At 32.8% G+C, this 16,878-nt stretch overlaps 1 protein-coding gene across 2 annotated transcripts; it reads left to right on the top strand.

The window, feature by feature from the left end:
• The first annotated feature begins 1,159 nt into the window (after nt 1-1,159).
• LOC145318904 (uncharacterized) lies at nt 1,160-16,148 on the top strand. Of its 2 annotated transcripts, none has more exons than XM_080160589.1 (20): nt 1,160-1,313; nt 2,925-3,038; nt 3,416-3,461; nt 3,831-3,911; nt 4,116-4,226; nt 4,475-4,882; nt 5,928-6,098; nt 6,358-6,501; nt 6,699-6,936; nt 7,221-7,567; nt 7,661-7,742; nt 8,267-8,443; nt 10,891-11,036; nt 11,339-11,488; nt 12,258-12,461; nt 12,908-13,057; nt 13,237-13,371; nt 13,746-13,849; nt 14,128-14,186; nt 14,864-16,148. In XM_080160589.1, exons 2-20 carry the CDS (start codon nt 2,926-2,928, stop codon nt 14,872-14,874), a joined length of 2,877 nt encoding a protein of 958 aa, XP_080016715.1. In that variant the 5' UTR covers nt 1,160-1,313; nt 2,925; the 3' UTR covers nt 14,875-16,148. The 2 variants fall into 2 exon arrangements, with proteins under 2 accessions (XP_080016715.1, XP_080016716.1); XM_080160590.1 differs by lacking the exon at nt 1,160-1,313 and adding an exon at nt 1,472-1,530.
• The last annotated feature ends 730 nt before the right edge of the window (nt 16,149-16,878 follow it).

Here is a 16,878-nt window from a genome sequence, read left to right as displayed (position 1 = left end):
ATCAACACTCTATAACATTATGTATTACCATTTTTTATTGTTTTCAGTTGGAAAACAGAAAGATTGATAAGAGTCTTTAAAAAATTATTTGAGTCCCTAGTGGCAAATTTATAAACTATATTTTTCTCCCTATCAATTTTGATCATGGGTTGATTGTGTGTTTGATGTATGTGTGTGTTAACACCGTAAAATGCTACATTTGAGCGACATCGTGTTTTTTCTTCTGCTAGTATTTTCGAGGTCGCCAAAGTTAGCAGAAAAGCTAATAATTTATGAGGTAGCAAGCTACTAAAGTAGGAGCTCAAAAATACTAGCTAGCTACCATCTTACGAGCTCACAAAAGTTCGTCAAAATGCTACTCTTAGAGATATCGAAAAAGGTAGCATGCTACCTTTTTTTTAAAAGGTTTCGCTGGGCTAATGGGGCATTAGGGACATTTGCTCCCCTCCCTCTGGCTACTGACCACCTCTAAAATGTCCTTTTTAGCCACTTTAAATGAAAAACAAAATGGAATGTGGATCATTTTGTACAATTTATTGTTTTAAATGCGCATAAGTTTACCCCCATGCAATTGAGGCGAAGCATATAAATATACCGTATCTGATTGAATTATTTGTTTTTATATATTCAAATTTACGCTTATGGCATGATAATCGTCATTTTTAATAATTTCTCTATATATTTCATGCATTTTAACCTTCCCGTTATAAATTTTACTGTTCTCATAAACGTTTTTTCCCCATTATTTCCAAATCATATTCAAAACCGTCAAAAGCCGTCAATTTGAAGAAAATTTCTTGCTGGGTAGTAAAATTTCCCTACTATTTTCCCCTCTCTGTAACTGTTTCCAATTATGACTTTGTTATTTCCTCCTCCCCTCCTATCCTATAGGTGTTCTCCCTTTTCATGCCATTTCAAGCCTAAATTGCAATCTACCTTCCTTTTCCCCTACTCTGTTCGAGACCCCTTCTTCCCAAACGTCCTCGTAACGCGTCTTAGTAACAACCTTACACAGCGTTGCCAAATTAAAAAAAAAATTAGCATTTTTAACAAATGTTGAAATTTTAAAATACATTCTAAAAATCTTAAATTTTCAAAATTGAAATATTTTTTTCTGAAAATAATAATGCGAAAAGAAAAAAAGAAAAATTTGGCAACTGCAGTGTAAACAAAGTATAGGAACTGAAACAGCTGATTTTTGTCAACACACAAATTCCAAACAGACAGACGAGCCAGCCCAAGCTTTCAGCTGAAGGTGAAATTTACCGAGAGAAAGGGAGAAATTCTGCGGATTTTTAACAAAATTTACAAAGGTAAACCATATTTTTTCATTTTTTATTTAATTATCATGTATTTATACATATTTTTTACGCATTTTAAGTGTAAAATATATAAATTAAGTCGGAAATAAAGCGTATACAAAGAACTTTCCCTTGCAAGTGCGTAACTGCGCAATAAGCTAAATACACACATAATAACTTTGGATGGCTAGTCTAATTAGGGATAGGATACGCTAGATGACGTTTACAGGTTTTTAGTTTTTTTTTTAGATTTATTCTTTAAAGTTTTCATTAGTTCTTATAATTTTTGTTGATTTTTATACATTTTCATTAATGTTACATTGATATATATATGAAGTATGTATTTTTACATAATTAATGTTTGAATGTTAATTTTTTAAGAATTAATGAAACAATAAATTTAAAACAACCTTTGTTCTTATCCTTTTTATAATACTGGCGGCTGTGCCCTTAGCTTCAATGGGCTCTCTTTTTAAAGTGGTAAGCTAGGGGGGCGCATACAAACTCTATTGGTTTAAATCAGTTCAGTAGTTATTGAAATTTTGGGCTTTATATAAAAAAACCTTACCATGTTATTTAATAGGATTTCCCTTTTTCTTAAATGTTGTTAAAAATCAAAAATGTCCTCTCATTCAAACTAAAAAAAGTATATTAAAGGAAAGCGTTTCACGCATTTGAAACGCAAAAGAAAAAATGCAAATAGTACATAGAAAAAAATAAGCTTTCCTTACGTTTTTGCGTTTATATGTATGAATTTTCCGCTTATCTGTAAATTTTCCTTTAATTTTTAATTATATAAGTAAATAGATTAATTAGTATATCTATCTTAAATTTGTTTCTATGCAAAGTTTAAGAAAAAAGAATAATTAGGAACTACGTTATCTCTGTGTTTTTTTGACGTATTTATATTAGTTTGCATCTATCAGTGGGCAGATAAACTTGTATGTACTAGTTTTATTATCCATTTACTTCATTGTTTATTTACGTAAAATAATTTCAGAAAGTCTACTATTTTTTAACAAATATTTTAGGTATTTCTGTGCTATTAATTATAATTTATGTTAATTTTTCATTTCCACTTTTACCTAAAGAATTTTTAAGGGATGAATTAGAAATGCACACCCTAATTAAGATTTATGTTGAAAAGATTGGCAATTATTAGTTTGTATTGACCAATCATAAATTTAAAAAAGTTTTTATACAACGAATGGCCGAACTTTTAAACTATTGGGTTAAATGTAATTTGCAACCCAATGTCTCGTCCCTCCCGTGCCTATATTACATTTTATTAGCGTATCTGCTTTATAACCGTTGCAAATAAGTTTTGTATTGTTATTGTGTTGACCCCAAAAATTTCTGTTCAAGTTGACATAGGTACTAATAATTATTTCTCGCATCGTATTATAAACAGCTTTCCGTGGATATAAAATGTACAATTAAAACCATTTTTTTAGTCCGTGCCTTCGGCATTTGTACATTTTTATATTCGTAGAAAACTTGATATAATACGATGCTAGACATAGTTTTTTCGTATAGATGAAAACCGGTTCTAATCCACCGGATATTAATCGGTTTCAAATGAATACGACAAATTAAATTCTAAAACCTTTTTATTAATTTCAGTATGAGCGACGAAGAAAATTTAGTAAAGGAGGAGACGCCGCCACAAGATTGCAGAAGGAAGTCTCAGAGACATCCTAGCTCTGGCACTAGAGGTTCTATTAGCCCTCTAATAAGGTCAGTTCAGCAGAGTAATTAAGGGAGGAGTAGGTTGCGGGTAAATTCCGTAAAGGTGGGAGTTTAAGGCTTAAAAACAGTAGTAGAACGATAATAATCACTAATATGAGTAATGTGTATTCCTTAATGAATAGAGCCATAGACAAAAAAAGAGGTATATATTGATACATATTTAGTGAATATTATCGTTCTACTAATGTTTTAAAAGCCTTAAAACTCACACCTTTACGGAATTTTAGCACAACCTACCTCCCCCCTTGTTTTTTAAAGATTTCAAATCTCTTTTCACTTGGAAAATTATAAAAAAAATCTTAGTTTTATTCTTTTTAAATTGTAAGAGGTTTCAAAATGAATAAATCATTATTTTTATATTCTAGAAAAGAGTTGGCCTCTGTTTTCGACTGGATGGAGAAAGAGGAACAGGTAGAAAATATAGAAATATCGTCGAAACTGTACAGACTGCTTAAGATTTAAACTTTGCATTGATGAACTGTCAAGACAGACCTTCGAACATAACTAGATTTAGTATTATGTAAAGTAGTAAGGTTTAGGGTCAGCTTCATATAGTTCCATGAATGGTTTTAGGCTTTTTATTTTAGATTTAAGCCTTAGGATGGTTTTAGACTATTTTTTATGCCACCTTCATACTTATGCATACTTTGTGAGTCCAAAGATGCTTGGTGCGCAACCGCTAGTAACGTTTTAATCTTTAATCTTTAACTTTCATGAAAATTATTAGTATTAGAATAGATACAATAACTTAAATGTATTTTTAAAATTTTCATTTTTTAGGGAATTGAGGCTGCGCCTCTTTGGTTCCAGAATTATATGGAGACATTTAAGGATGAAATGGTTGCTGATATTACCTCAAAGGTAAACAAAGAAAAACTAGAATTTATTTTTAATTTTCATTTCATTTAAACAATCATTAACATACAAAAAATTTATCTAGAATTAGATAGGAAAAAAGTTAGCTTTTAATTGTAAAAAAGTATAAATTTTATACTTAACAAAGCATTAAGTAGAAATCTAGAATAAAATAAAAACCGGTTATCTCAATAATCTTTTAAATCATAGGTTGTGCAATCTTTGGGAGTTGTAATTGAGAACAAACTTGCCAAGCTGAAGCTCACAAATATTAATAGTAATGCTAATAATAATCAAAACAGGAACAAGATGTCACCAAAGGTAAGAGACAATTAAGAAATTGAAATGAAAAGGAAATATTGATTTATTCTAGTCTGATGTGAATTTTAGTTGCGCGTTGATCTGTTTACCTGTCTGACTTTACCTTCAATTTTTTTCGGATTTTTAAAAAACTCAAATTTTTTTTAGAATTAAGATATCTTCTGTTAAATACCTAAAAATTTATCTAAACACATTAAACCTAATGCCAAAACTGACTTATATGATATAATATTTTTGTTCTGTCTTAGGAGGTTTTTGAAATGAAACGTAGACGCAATTCTCGCAAGCCCAAAGTTCCTGGCAATGTAACAACTGACAAAGAAGTTATTCCCGACAAAAAGCCATCAGTCAAAACTGATTCTGATGTCGAAGTTAAGAAAGTAAATTCTACTGAAGATATTGTAAAAGAAACATCTAAAGTAAACAGTGAACTGCCAAAATACGATAATATTGAATCTGAACTAACTGACAAAGAATCCGGCAATGAGACGACCTGCAGCAAAGCAGAAACAGAGCCAGAGAGTCAAATGTTGGTTTTGACTGTCAGAAACGCCACAGCCAGTCAGCGACCCCAGCGCAACCGCAAATCCCGGCCCTTTTTGAGACAGGATCGAAGAAAAAAGGCGAATAAGGCTTTCATGAAAGAATATAATAAGGTAATTTGTCACTGCAGATTAGGGTTGGGCCGGATATCCTGCCCAACCCTACTGTAGATTATATTTGTTCTATAGTATCTACAGGTTGTCTGCCAACGTCCTTGATGTTAAAAATTACCAGCAACTGAACTTATAACCCTTTTTTAGCATATACATTCGCTCCATGTTTATATTATTGTGTGGAGCGAATGTATAGGCTTAAAAATGACTATTAAATCATCAAAATCTAGATACCCCATTCATCAGGCAATATGGACATTCAAGTGCGTTCCGTCTTTGGGGATGGAGGGACACCCCCCCCCCCCCACAATAAGAAAATGAAAACGGACTGGTTATCTTAGGCAATATTTAAATCCTTTTTATTGTTTACATCAGCTCCATGTTTATAATTATAAAATTGCATGGAGCTGATGTAAACAACTAAAAATGATTTTTAAAATCTCGATTGTTTATTCATAAGAAAATACTAAAAATAGTGTCATTAGTGATCATTTTTAGATGCGTATCCTACAAGTTTGGTTGTTTGACACTCATTCACTAAACAAAGTAGTGTTTACGCCATTAGAGTATACAAGTGTTTGTCTAGCATCTCTATAAGTCTCCTTGTCCCTTACTGACTGACTTGATTGTTCTTTCACTCACTTCTTTATAAAAAAAAAAGTTTTGCATAGTTCATAAAATTATATGAGTGTATATGTAAGGCAGGCCTTTTTGAGTTGACATTTTCTTATTATTATTCTTGATGATGACTATATAAATAATCATTTTGTACTTTTTATAAGTTAAACTTATTTTATTCTCTTTTACTTCCACGCAAATATGGCCGTTTTAAAGTCAAAAAGGAATCCTTAATCTGGCTTTAAAAATGTTATAGGCTATTTTTAGCATTTACATCAGCTCCATGCTTATATAATCGGATGGTGCTGATGTAAGGGCAGAAAAATTACTATAGAAACAACAAAAGCAAAAATTAATATTCTGAAACCCTTGTTTAATGTTTAATAATTCAGCAACGTACATGGCATTAATGGAACATGCATTTTAGAATGCGTCAGCCAAGCGTAGTGAAGAAAACAAGGACGATGCCAAAAGCAAGGCGGCTAAATCTGAAGTGAAATGTGACAAAGTTGCATCTGAGTGTGAGGGTAAGAAGTCTGAATCAGTGTTGCCTACTGCTGCTTCTGCTGCTGTTTCCCAGACTAGAAAAAGTGTTAAGGTTTGATATCTTATTATGTTACACCTATTTTATCATGTGCAGGAATAAGATATAACCTTAAAATGTAAAGAATATTTTTGGTATGCGTCAAACGTCCTAATATAAGACCCAAGCTTGCTTATTGTAACCAACAACACATGCTTTGTTATGTCATTTGTCCAACTTTAATTCACCATATTGAACCGATCCCAGAGCTGTGGTGGTCTTGACCTATACTGATACTAAAATGGACATTGTGTTGAAAATTAATTTTCTTTAGGAGCTGACAAAGCAAGGAAATCGATCATCTCGCCACTGGCTTCACCCCCAGCATCAGCAGCCAAGAAGGAGCCGCCGTCAGCGCAGAAGACTACCATCAGCAGCTGCTAGGTTAGCTGCTATGGCTGATTCAGCCGCCAGTGGGGTAAGATTATTTTTATTTCTAGTATTTGATTTTCGTTGAGATGACCTTGGATGCTAAAGTACTCTTCTTGAAATTATTATGTGCAGAGTTCAGTCTTTTATACTGCGGTGTAATTTATTTTCCCTCTATTTTCTTCTCCCTCCCTCTTAAATATACGTTTTGTTCTGATCAAGTTTTACAAACTTACAATATAACAGGACGCCCGCAGGGAATCCCTTACTGATCCTGCCTCCATCCTTCTCTCCAGCCTAACTAAGCGCCGCAAATCTGATGTTGCATCTTCCCGCCACGAGATATCTGCCACCGGCGGCGGTAACCCATCAGGCAGTGCCACAATGAACGGCGGAGCGTCTCGCCGTACAATTCTGAACAGACGCACCACTCGCCGTGGATTAAAGATGAGGAATAATGGGAACAGCTGCCCGGCTTCATCAGGTTTGTAATAAATATTTATCTACTCTTATTAGGTATAAAAAGCTTTTTACATTTTTATATTCGTAGAAAACTGGATATAATATGATGCTAGACATAATTTTTTCGTATGGATGAGAACCAGTTCTGATCCGACGTATATTAATCGGTTTCGAAGGAATTCGAGAAAAAGTCTTCTAAGTGTCTTTTACTTTTTCTCAATTAAACTTAGTATGCCTAACATTGACTAAATTATTTCATGTTAGCCTACTTTATACAGATAAAATCACGAGTATTTTACTATGTAGGCGAAGACAGACAATTTGAAAGCCAGGCCGTGATAAACAAACCCAAGTCTCTAGTATTGAAGCCCAACTATCCTGTAGCTGAAAAAATAGCCAACTACCCAGTCGTAGAAGCTAAATCATACCCTCTTTCCCCCAAGAGAGATTATCCTATTTCACCAGTCAAGGACTACCCAATCATCCCTGTCAAGGACTATCCGCTCACCCCGGTCAAGGACTATCCCATAGCCGCGAGGCAGGATTATCCTATTGCACCTGTGAAAGAGTTTCCGGTGGTTACTGATGACTTTCTAAAAAAGCTTCTGCTTGACGGTCGGGCTGGAACAGCTGTTGATTCTTCTGGAAGCAAGGTAGTTGTATTACAAGCGCAGATTTTCTTATTCGTGAAATTTATTTGAGTGAAATCAACCAGGGGAGAAATATAAACGATTTTTTTTGTATAGGATTCTGGTGTAATTGACGGTTCAGTGGACGGTGAGACAGAGTCAACTACGAGCAGCCTAACTTCATCTCAGTTCCATACAGGTAGACAATACTTGACTTTTCTGTTAATAGTTGCATAGCATTTATATTAATATTTGGGTAAGTCAGACTCTAGCTTAAATCTTAAATTGTGCTGTTCCATTGTAGAATATGTAGATATTTTATCGAGTTCATACGCATAGAGGATTAATTCAAATAAACCATATTCTAGTTAAGTTAAGCATTTTAAGTAAAGATAAAAAAAACTGGTAGTATACTTTAAGACATACACACGGAAAGTCCCAAACTATAGAGTAATTTCGTTCAGGGAAGGAAGGGACATTGGAATGTTTATTATCCCAGTCCCCAAAGTTTTATAATAATGATTTCCTATTCGTTGGATTGGGGACTTTTATTACATTTTTGTTGGTTCATTAAGTTGAGTGTCCAAACGTTTCAACCTTTATCTGTAATCTACAGAAGGGGTAACTTTGTGTATCATCATTTGGGTTAAACATCAATTTATTGCACATTTTCTTATCCCTTTAGATCTGTGAACTTTGTTAATAACAAATAACATTGTCTAGGCTGTTCTGGTACTGGATCAAGCTCCGAGGACAATGATATATTTGAGGAGGATGGATACATCCCTCTGCTCGCCACCACCCTCAAGCATCCGGACACATATGCTGCGGGCGCAGATCCCTGGACGTACAAGCCGGCTCCTGGTAGCAGGAAACCCGTGAAGAGCTCATATGAAACAGGTATTATATCTACATGTTTTTAAAAGAAAAAATATATAGGGTAAAGCGGGGCGATCTCGGTTTTGAGGTGAAGTCGGTATTTTTTTGACCACCTTCATTAAATGACACTTTTCTCCATGTTCTAATCGACTGACAGAAAAAAACATAAAATCAAATTTGTTCCTTATTAAATTGCCTACAAAAAAGTATAAAATGAAATTTTTGTGAGATGAATTTTTAGGGTACTTATTGGGTCTTAAAGTCGGACGACAAAAAATTTTTTTCCGATTTTTTTGCTTCGGTCGGAAAAACGGTAAGTTGGACAAAAACTGGTAAGAGCTAGAGCTTAGACGTCTTCAGGGGACTTATTAAGAATCTAATAGGCTATCCATTTCCGTTTAAAACTTTTAAAAAGTTTGTATAGTTTTTTCTTAAATCGACTAAAAGTGAAGCGGGGCGAATTCGGTTTTTTCACTTTTTATACTAACTTTTTCAATTTTATATAAAAAAGTGAAATTTTCGAGAAAAAAAGTAAAATTTCTCGTACTTAGAAAAAATTTATTTTTTTTGTAGAAAAAATTGTCCGATCTTCATAATTTTTTTTGTGAATGCTCTTTATTACATTTAGCAACTTTAACCTTTAGGGCATGCTGTAATTAAATCAATATGTCATAGGTTTTTTGAAGCTGGAAAATCGACCACAGATTTTGCCAAACTTTTCTCTTTTTTTCAACTTTATTTTTTAGGAAATTTTGCTAATAGAACTAATTTTTTTTGGCCAAATCTATTCAAAATTGCCTGAATTTTAAGGATCAGGCCTTTAAAGTCATAAAAAGTTATTTTTTCTAGTAGTATTTTTATGTTTTTTATCAAAAAAATTTTGACAAACTTCCCAAAGTCCTAGGTTTACGTCCTTTTAGGACCTGATCGACTTTTCCGAGATCTTTCTACTGGTCTTGGTCCCATTTAAAAAAAAATAATTTTTACGATTTGCAGGTTCAAAAAACCGAAAAAAACACCGAGTTCGCCCCGCTTTACCCTAATAACCCATAGGTATATGTATAATCAAGGTTTTTTGGCGGTCTTTTTTATCTCATGGACTGGAGGCAGATTTCACATCAATCACCTTTCCTAATCTTTTTTTCTACAAACTGTCGAATAGTTTTGGTAGAAGATTAATATATGAAATACTAGCGGCTGCGTCCCTACAATTTTAAAGCTTTGTGGTCATAAGGTGGGATGGCCGGGGTTAAAAAAAAGTTTTTATCACTCCCAATATCTCAATGGAGCTTATTACTTATACAAAGCTGTTTCTTTTATATTGCATTTTAATTATTATTTCATATTTTTAAATAAATTCAATAGTTCTTAAGTATTTTTAGTTATTTCTGCAATATTTATCCCTGAATAGCGTTTTGCTTGAGGTACAGAAATGAGTGTAAATTTATGTACCTGATTTTAATAATGTGTTATAATGGATATAGAATACGTAGATATTGTGACAGTGGGATTTTATAAATTTAGGTGGCTAATATTGTACTCAGATATTGGTCGATTCGTTCCTCCATGGTCAGTGGAGGGGATGGGGTAGTCATAATGGGTAGGGGTGGGAGGTATTATATTATCCAGTTGGAAGAAACATTTTATCAGGGTATGCGAGTATCTCTCACAATATCCACGTTTTTTTTTATTTTATACCTATCCATTTTTGTTATAATCAAGTGATTGAAGTAAGTCAATAGCCACCTTGAACTCATAATTGATATATCTTGAGTTGGTGTGTTTATTTACTTAGCAAGATAACATCATACAAGAACAATTTTGTTCATAAGTAGTACAACAAGCTAACATTATTCTAGAAAAAAAAATACAATTATTTTTATATTTTACTTTAGGCTGCGCCGCAAAAGTCAACCATTCACTCTGAATTTTATTTATAAAATAAAATTTTGAGGGGAGAGTATTTTTTGCAGTATCGATTTCTCTCTGAATGTTTGAGGTACCCTCTCCCAATATTTTTCAATATCCCCTTGACCAAAAAGAAGCTTTACCCTAAAAGAGAACCATATCGGTTCAGCGGTTAGCGAGGATACAAATAGACTGATAGATATCCCTTTACTTCTACACATGGAAATGTGTGTGTAAACGTGTAGAGAACTGTGTATAGAAAAAATATAAACTGCGTTTTGAAATGCTTGACTAATACGAACAGCTATAATTAAATAGTATCTTCACTACTTGAGATTTGTTATCAGTTATGATTTTGAAATGGAAATAATAGGTCATGTGCGAAAAAAACTTTACTTTTCTGTGAGAAAAGGTGTTATTGTGAACTTTTTATAATGTTAATTTTAGTTAACAAGGATGAGAATATTATATAATAACCTAGCTCAATATATATTATTTATACCTAACAATTTATTCTGCATGTGCTGACTATTTTCACCAAAAATAATGTTTCTTTACAGGGATGAAGATAATTCCTGTAGCACCTGGCCCTGAGAAAGCTGGCTCTTTGGTCCTATTGAAAGCCAACTATCCAGTAAAGAAAAAAGACCTGCTAAGCTTGGAATACAGAGTGAAAGCTGGCGCTACTTGTAACCTTGAAATTAAGGTAACAATCTCCATTAAACACGGATGACAACAACCATAAAAGGACAATTTTAACATTGTTCAAAATTCATGTTGCTTGTGTTTAAGTTTTAAGGTGTAATTATCAAGATAATAAACTTAAACAATGTGCCAGCAACCAACATGAAAAAAAAATAATTAAAATAAATTGTGATGAAATAACAAAAATGAGAAATTGTATTTTCAAAATTTGTGATACTAACTATAGTTATAAGGTTTATCTTATTCGTAAAAGTAAGACTTAAAGTCCAAGAGATTTTTTTAATCATCTAAATTTGTTTTCAGGTTGCAGACATTCCAGCAGGCCAGTACAAGAGTCTCTACCTCAGCCTGGTTAAATCTGACCGTCAGCTACTAAATCTGAAACAGAAAGAATCTGTTCTGCACAAAGAGAACCTGGTGGCCACTTCCAGCCAGAACAATCTTACTGTACAGGTAAAATTATTCCATTGGTCACCTATGGTTACAATACGACATTGGCGCACCAAATTTTCACCACCTATGATTTAAAGTTACCAATGGAAGGGTTTTACACATGATAATTGCAGGTAAAATTATTTTTCTCCTTCATACGATTACTAACAGCCTAAACACATTATAATTTGACAAGGTGGATCATAAGAGGTAGATTATAATGCGGCAGATTAACGGCCTAGCTTTAACATTAATGGATAAGGGGCGTCGTAGCTCAGTGGTAACGCACTGAGTTACGGTGATGAGAGTTCGAGTTCAAGTCCCCATGTGGCAACTCGAATTCTCAGTTGAACATATTCACACATCTTCCCCTGGTTGTGTAAGAAGGGAGATAATTAAGTGGTTTGGATACTTAATAGTCACGTACATAATATCTGTACAACCCTTATCCCAAGCTCCACTGTGGAGAGCGTCATTCATTACGGTGACTTAATTTGGGACACCTGCCATACTCAGCAAGGGTGAGGTAATAAAGAGTAGCTCCCTTGAGACAGCGGATCAAGGCATAATTTACTTGGGCGTGGAGCTTGATAGCCTCAGTGGCTATACAAAAGTGTCTCGTCCTTCTCCATGACTACTTAGGTCCAAACACTAAGAAACTATGGCTACACACACAAACATTAATGGATAACACCCTCAGCGGATTATGTATTTTAATTAATTTTAGCATTGCTATATTGCATTTTAACTAGTAATGATCATACTGGCTCTAATTTTAAATTATGTTAAGGCACCAAACTGTGAAGGAATCTATGAGTGCACCTACAAGCTTCTCTCCAAATCTACCAAGGCCAATGACAGCCTCCACATGGGGGTCAAGTACACCTTCTACGTGACTAAGAAGATGGTCCCGCCCATGTCCAGCAGGGAATTGGAGGGATATATGAAGGGCAGCAGTGGCTGCAAGGAGACAGAGCTCAAGGATGTGGGAAAGGTTAGTATTTGAATTGCAGTGATTTATTTATTTTTGTCAAAAACGTTATTGTTACAAATTAAAATGATAAAGGGGAAAGTAATTAAAGTATCGTAGTCGCTCTAATTAACAAGTAGGAAGGGAACATTAAAATTATTCTGGTTATCAAAGTTCTCTCATTTGTTTGCCTAAAATTATAAAATCTTGATTAGTTGGTTCAAATTAACAGTGTTCAAACTCATCAACCAATAATTTCAATATGAATAAGGGTAATTTTGATTATCAACATTGGGCATACATACATCAAGTTATCGTCCATTGTCTTTTCTCTAAAGATACATGATAATTAAATTAATGTTTGTGGCAGTTACTAGAATTTAGTTATGAATACGTTTAGTTGTGTCTGCAGTTTCTCTCTGTGCATGAAATTGTACTAAAAATTGCTTTATTTTTTTTATTATTTTCAGGATGATGTATTTGAGGAGGCAGTTGAGGCATTTGAAGTATTTAAAGATGACCTAGCTGACAACAAAGCTGTAGAAGTGTTCAAAGATGGCGTCATTGTAGATAATGATTCTGGCCCAGTTTCTCTAGAGAAGTTTGATGATTTGAAAGAGGTTAAAATTTATTTCAATTAAATACACAAGTGCCCCATAAATAAGTAAGAGAAGTGGCAGTTAAATTAATCTAAATCCATTTAGTTATTTATTTAGTTTATTCCACATTTTTGACGTACGTTTTCATTTCAGTTCATTGCACTGAACAAGAATTCCCATTAAAAATCTATTATATATAGGTTTGCATTGATGGTCCACAAGAAGCAGATTACGAAGTGCTGGGTTTCAAGACTCTTGACACACAAGGAGAAATATTTGCCGAGTTTAGTCCAGAGGCTGCCCTACAACTAGCTGAGGAGGTCCTTGGCATTCAGGTATATTAACATAGATACAGTGAATTAATTTGGATGGTCAGATGGTGGAAGGGCTTTTTAACCTCCCCCTTCCCTTCCAAAGAAAAACAAGATGCACCATTTGACTGCACCTTATTCCTGGGTATATAGAAAGACAAAAAAAATCTTTTATAAAATAGATACCTAGACTTAGAGGCACAAAAATTATTTAAAAATTACAATTTGTAAAAAGAAATGCAGCAAGCTGTTTTAAGTCATAGTATAAATTATTTTGAACACTAAATTGATTTTATCCTAATATTTCTCCTAAGCTAAGGAAGCCATGTTTTATTTTTTTCGTGAGGAAGATGTTATTCTTTCCTTAATAAAACTAAAGATTTAAAAATATGTCTTAGGAGGACCAGAATATCCTGACTGGCGTTGAAGCCGGCAGCGGCCTGGACCAGCCACTGAAAGTTGACCTGGAGGTTGTTCCTCTTGGAAGATCAAGATCTAACAGGTACGGTTTTTATATAGTAACAGGAAAGCATTGCTGAAACTGGGCGTTACTTCTGAACTTTTAATTTACTTTATAATGACCAAAAAGTAACAAATACGGGGGAAACCTTTTTGTTTACAATTTTTTCAATGCATTATTTCAAACGCTTATCTTCGCTATTTTATATTTTGACTTTTTTGCTTAAAGCATCTTAAAATAACATTGAAACTTTGTCTTTACACGAAAGGACAATAATCTATTTTTCATTTCAAAAAGGCAAACAAATAATCTTGTTTTAGCTTTGATTTTGTGAATGTTGAAGAAGATTGTGGACCACTGTCTCCTTTTACTAGCCTAGGTAATTTTTATATATATTTTCGTTAGTAGTATTTTCAAAGTAGTAGGATTTATGAAATTAGCGTATCTTTGCAATTTTCTGCGGTTTTTTTACAGAAAGTATCAGAAACAAATTTTCAGGCGTTCTAAATAACTAAAAATAGTTATCTATCTTTATTAGCGCAGCTACTATATAACTCACTTTGTCTATCAGTCTGACGCTTTGGGGGAAATTTTCTCTGCTGCTATTAAAAATAGACCGCTTAAATTTATAGTTTCTTATGACATATGCTCATCTAATCTAAAGGGTGTGCAAAAAGAAGTGCGTACATTATTCAAATTTAAATTTCGCGGCTTATGTTTGTAGTAGAATAATACTAGGCATACCGTTAGAACTGCTATGAACTTTTATTTTTGGAAATATAATAGTTTTTGTGCTACAAATAGTTTAGGAGCTAGGTTTCGGCCATGCTTCAAAAGAAGTAAATGTTATTTTTTTAGGTTCATTGATTTTCTTGGTGTTCTTAAATATTTTCTCTCTTCTTTTTTTTCTCATTGAAAATCTGCTCTATAACTCTGCCTTTATCTGTTCATCAAGTTGTGCCTTGCTACTTTAGATGTTGTTATCCTTGTTCATTTTAAAAAGGCATAGGTTTTTATGAAAACTTATTTTATTTTTTAATTCAAATCTTATTTCAGAGGAGAAGTAAATATTGAAGCTAACAAGACAAACAATGTTTTTTAAGTTTAAATCTTTTTGGATAATCTGTTATTGTTAATCATAATTCAAACCTAATTTTTCTCATAAAAAAATCATATAAAAATTTAGATGTGAGGATTTTATTGTGTGTGTATTCTACCCATTTCAATGACATGCCCTTTATAATCTTGTATTTAAATTAAGGAATTTGTGTACAATTTTATGATCATATTAACTATGCAGTGTAGATATAACAATTTTAATCAGGCGCGTTTTATTTGTGTGTATATAGTATAGTATATTTAATCATAAGAGTGGTCAGTCTTCATTCATTTAGGTCAGGCAAAAGCATCAACGGACTTATGTTTTATTATCTAATCACAAAGTATATTTTCAGTTGGATTATGCTTTTTATGTCTGCCTTATTTTAATTTCTTGCACTATTTAGAGCAATGAATATTTGTTCTATGATGTAAAGATCACAGAAATTTTTAAAGACTGGGCCATTCTATTGATTTATTTCCCTATATATGAGTTGAGTATTTTAGCATGTAAGTTTCATTATGTAATTTTTGTGTGTGAATATAGATATGAAGAAAAAAAAAATAAGAAAAAAATGTGGAATCAAGTTGGAAATAGGAAGGAAGTTCTTTGGTATTCTTTTTCAAAAAAATTTACAGTCTGCTTGTGGCCAAACGGCTGAGTGTATACTATACAGGCTATGTTCGCCTATCTTCCAGAACTGCCAAATCATAATAATGTCAAATCTATAAACACCTAAACGTACAACCGTTTGGCAGCTAGCACTTAGCAGATTATATAGATGTTGAGAAAAAAGTCTCAGTCTATAGGACTTCCTACATATTTCTGATGTTATCTAAATTGTGTAAAGAATAATAATCTTGTGTTAATTAGTGTGTTGTATTTATCTTTTTGTGTTAATTTGAAAGGCAGCAAAAATTTTAATTTTTATTATTGTTAATTTCATTTCAAAGATTTATTATTTATTTAATTTAAGAACTTATGCAAAGAATCCTAAAAATTTATATTTAAGTACCCTTGACTAATACTATAATAAATTATATTTCTGTTTTCATAAAAAAAATAACATAGTATTATTACTCATGAATAGAGCACATAATTTACAGAATATTGTATCATCATATGTATGAATATGTTTTACAAAATTTAAATATTGTATTTGTAAAAATTTACATAAAGTATTGACAACAAATTTTATGTTTAATTTGTTTTCACTGTTAATAAATATTTGCATTATTACAATTGTTTTTTTTTCAGGCTCGGCAGCAGTTACCTATGTCGCCTGAAGCGTTACCGAGCCAAGTTTTTTTTTATGTCTTTAGATGCTAAAGTACTGAATATAGAATGCTTAGATATATTGACGAGAAATTTAGGTTGCTTACGTGGACCTCATTTATTGGTCAGTTCGTTCATACAGAAGAAGCGGATGAGGTTTTTTGTTATTTTAGCCATAAAATTAGAATATATGAAAATCTGGTGCAGCATCCAATTATGTATCGATTATTAAGTGATAGTTTACTCTGAAAGAGTTGCATAAAATAGCAGATAACAGTAAAGAATACATTTTTTATCACCTTGACATATGAGCGATCGAAACATTACCAGAAGCAATAAAAACTATGGTCTTGCCTAGCCTGAGTTAAATTTGCCATTCTACTTCTTACACACTATAGTATCAATTAAGTGTTCAGCAGATATTTCATGAACTGATGTAGAACTTCTCAAAGCCTCAAATGACATTGTTTTACTATACTTATATTGTGTAAAAAAAAAAAGTTTTCTAAAGCTAAATAGGCTAGCTCGTTTCAATTAAGGTTTTTCAGAGAATATTTATATCTTTTTTGTGGCATTATTTTATTGACTAACGCTATTTTCCTCATCTAATGGAATGAGAAATTTAAGGTTAGGGGCGAATCCTTATACCTAGTACTAATATATATTGTGTACTTATAAGTACACTTTAAGATATCAA

The sequence above is a fragment of the Acartia tonsa genome, chromosome 5 (assembly GCF_053477335.1).
Source record: "Acartia tonsa isolate MP-2025a chromosome 5, ASM5347733v1, whole genome shotgun sequence".
NCBI classification, from domain to species: domain Eukaryota; kingdom Metazoa; phylum Arthropoda; class Copepoda; order Calanoida; family Acartiidae; genus Acartia; species Acartia tonsa.
This window is presented reverse-complemented; position numbering and strand designations above follow the sequence as displayed.

Excerpts from the sequence above, each read along its gene's own strand:
- LOC145318904 (XM_080160589.1), top strand. The coding sequence starts at position 2,926 with ATGAGCGACGAAGAAAATTTAGTAAAGGAGGAGACGCCGCCACAAGAT. Across the intron at positions 7,568-7,660 it reads TTGATTCTTCTGGAAGCAAG|GATTCTGGTGTAATTGACGG; the intron begins GTAGTTGTATTA and ends TTTTTTGTATAG. Across the intron at positions 8,444-10,890 it reads GAAGAGCTCATATGAAACAG|GGATGAAGATAATTCCTGTA; the intron begins GTATTATATCTA and ends GTTTCTTTACAG.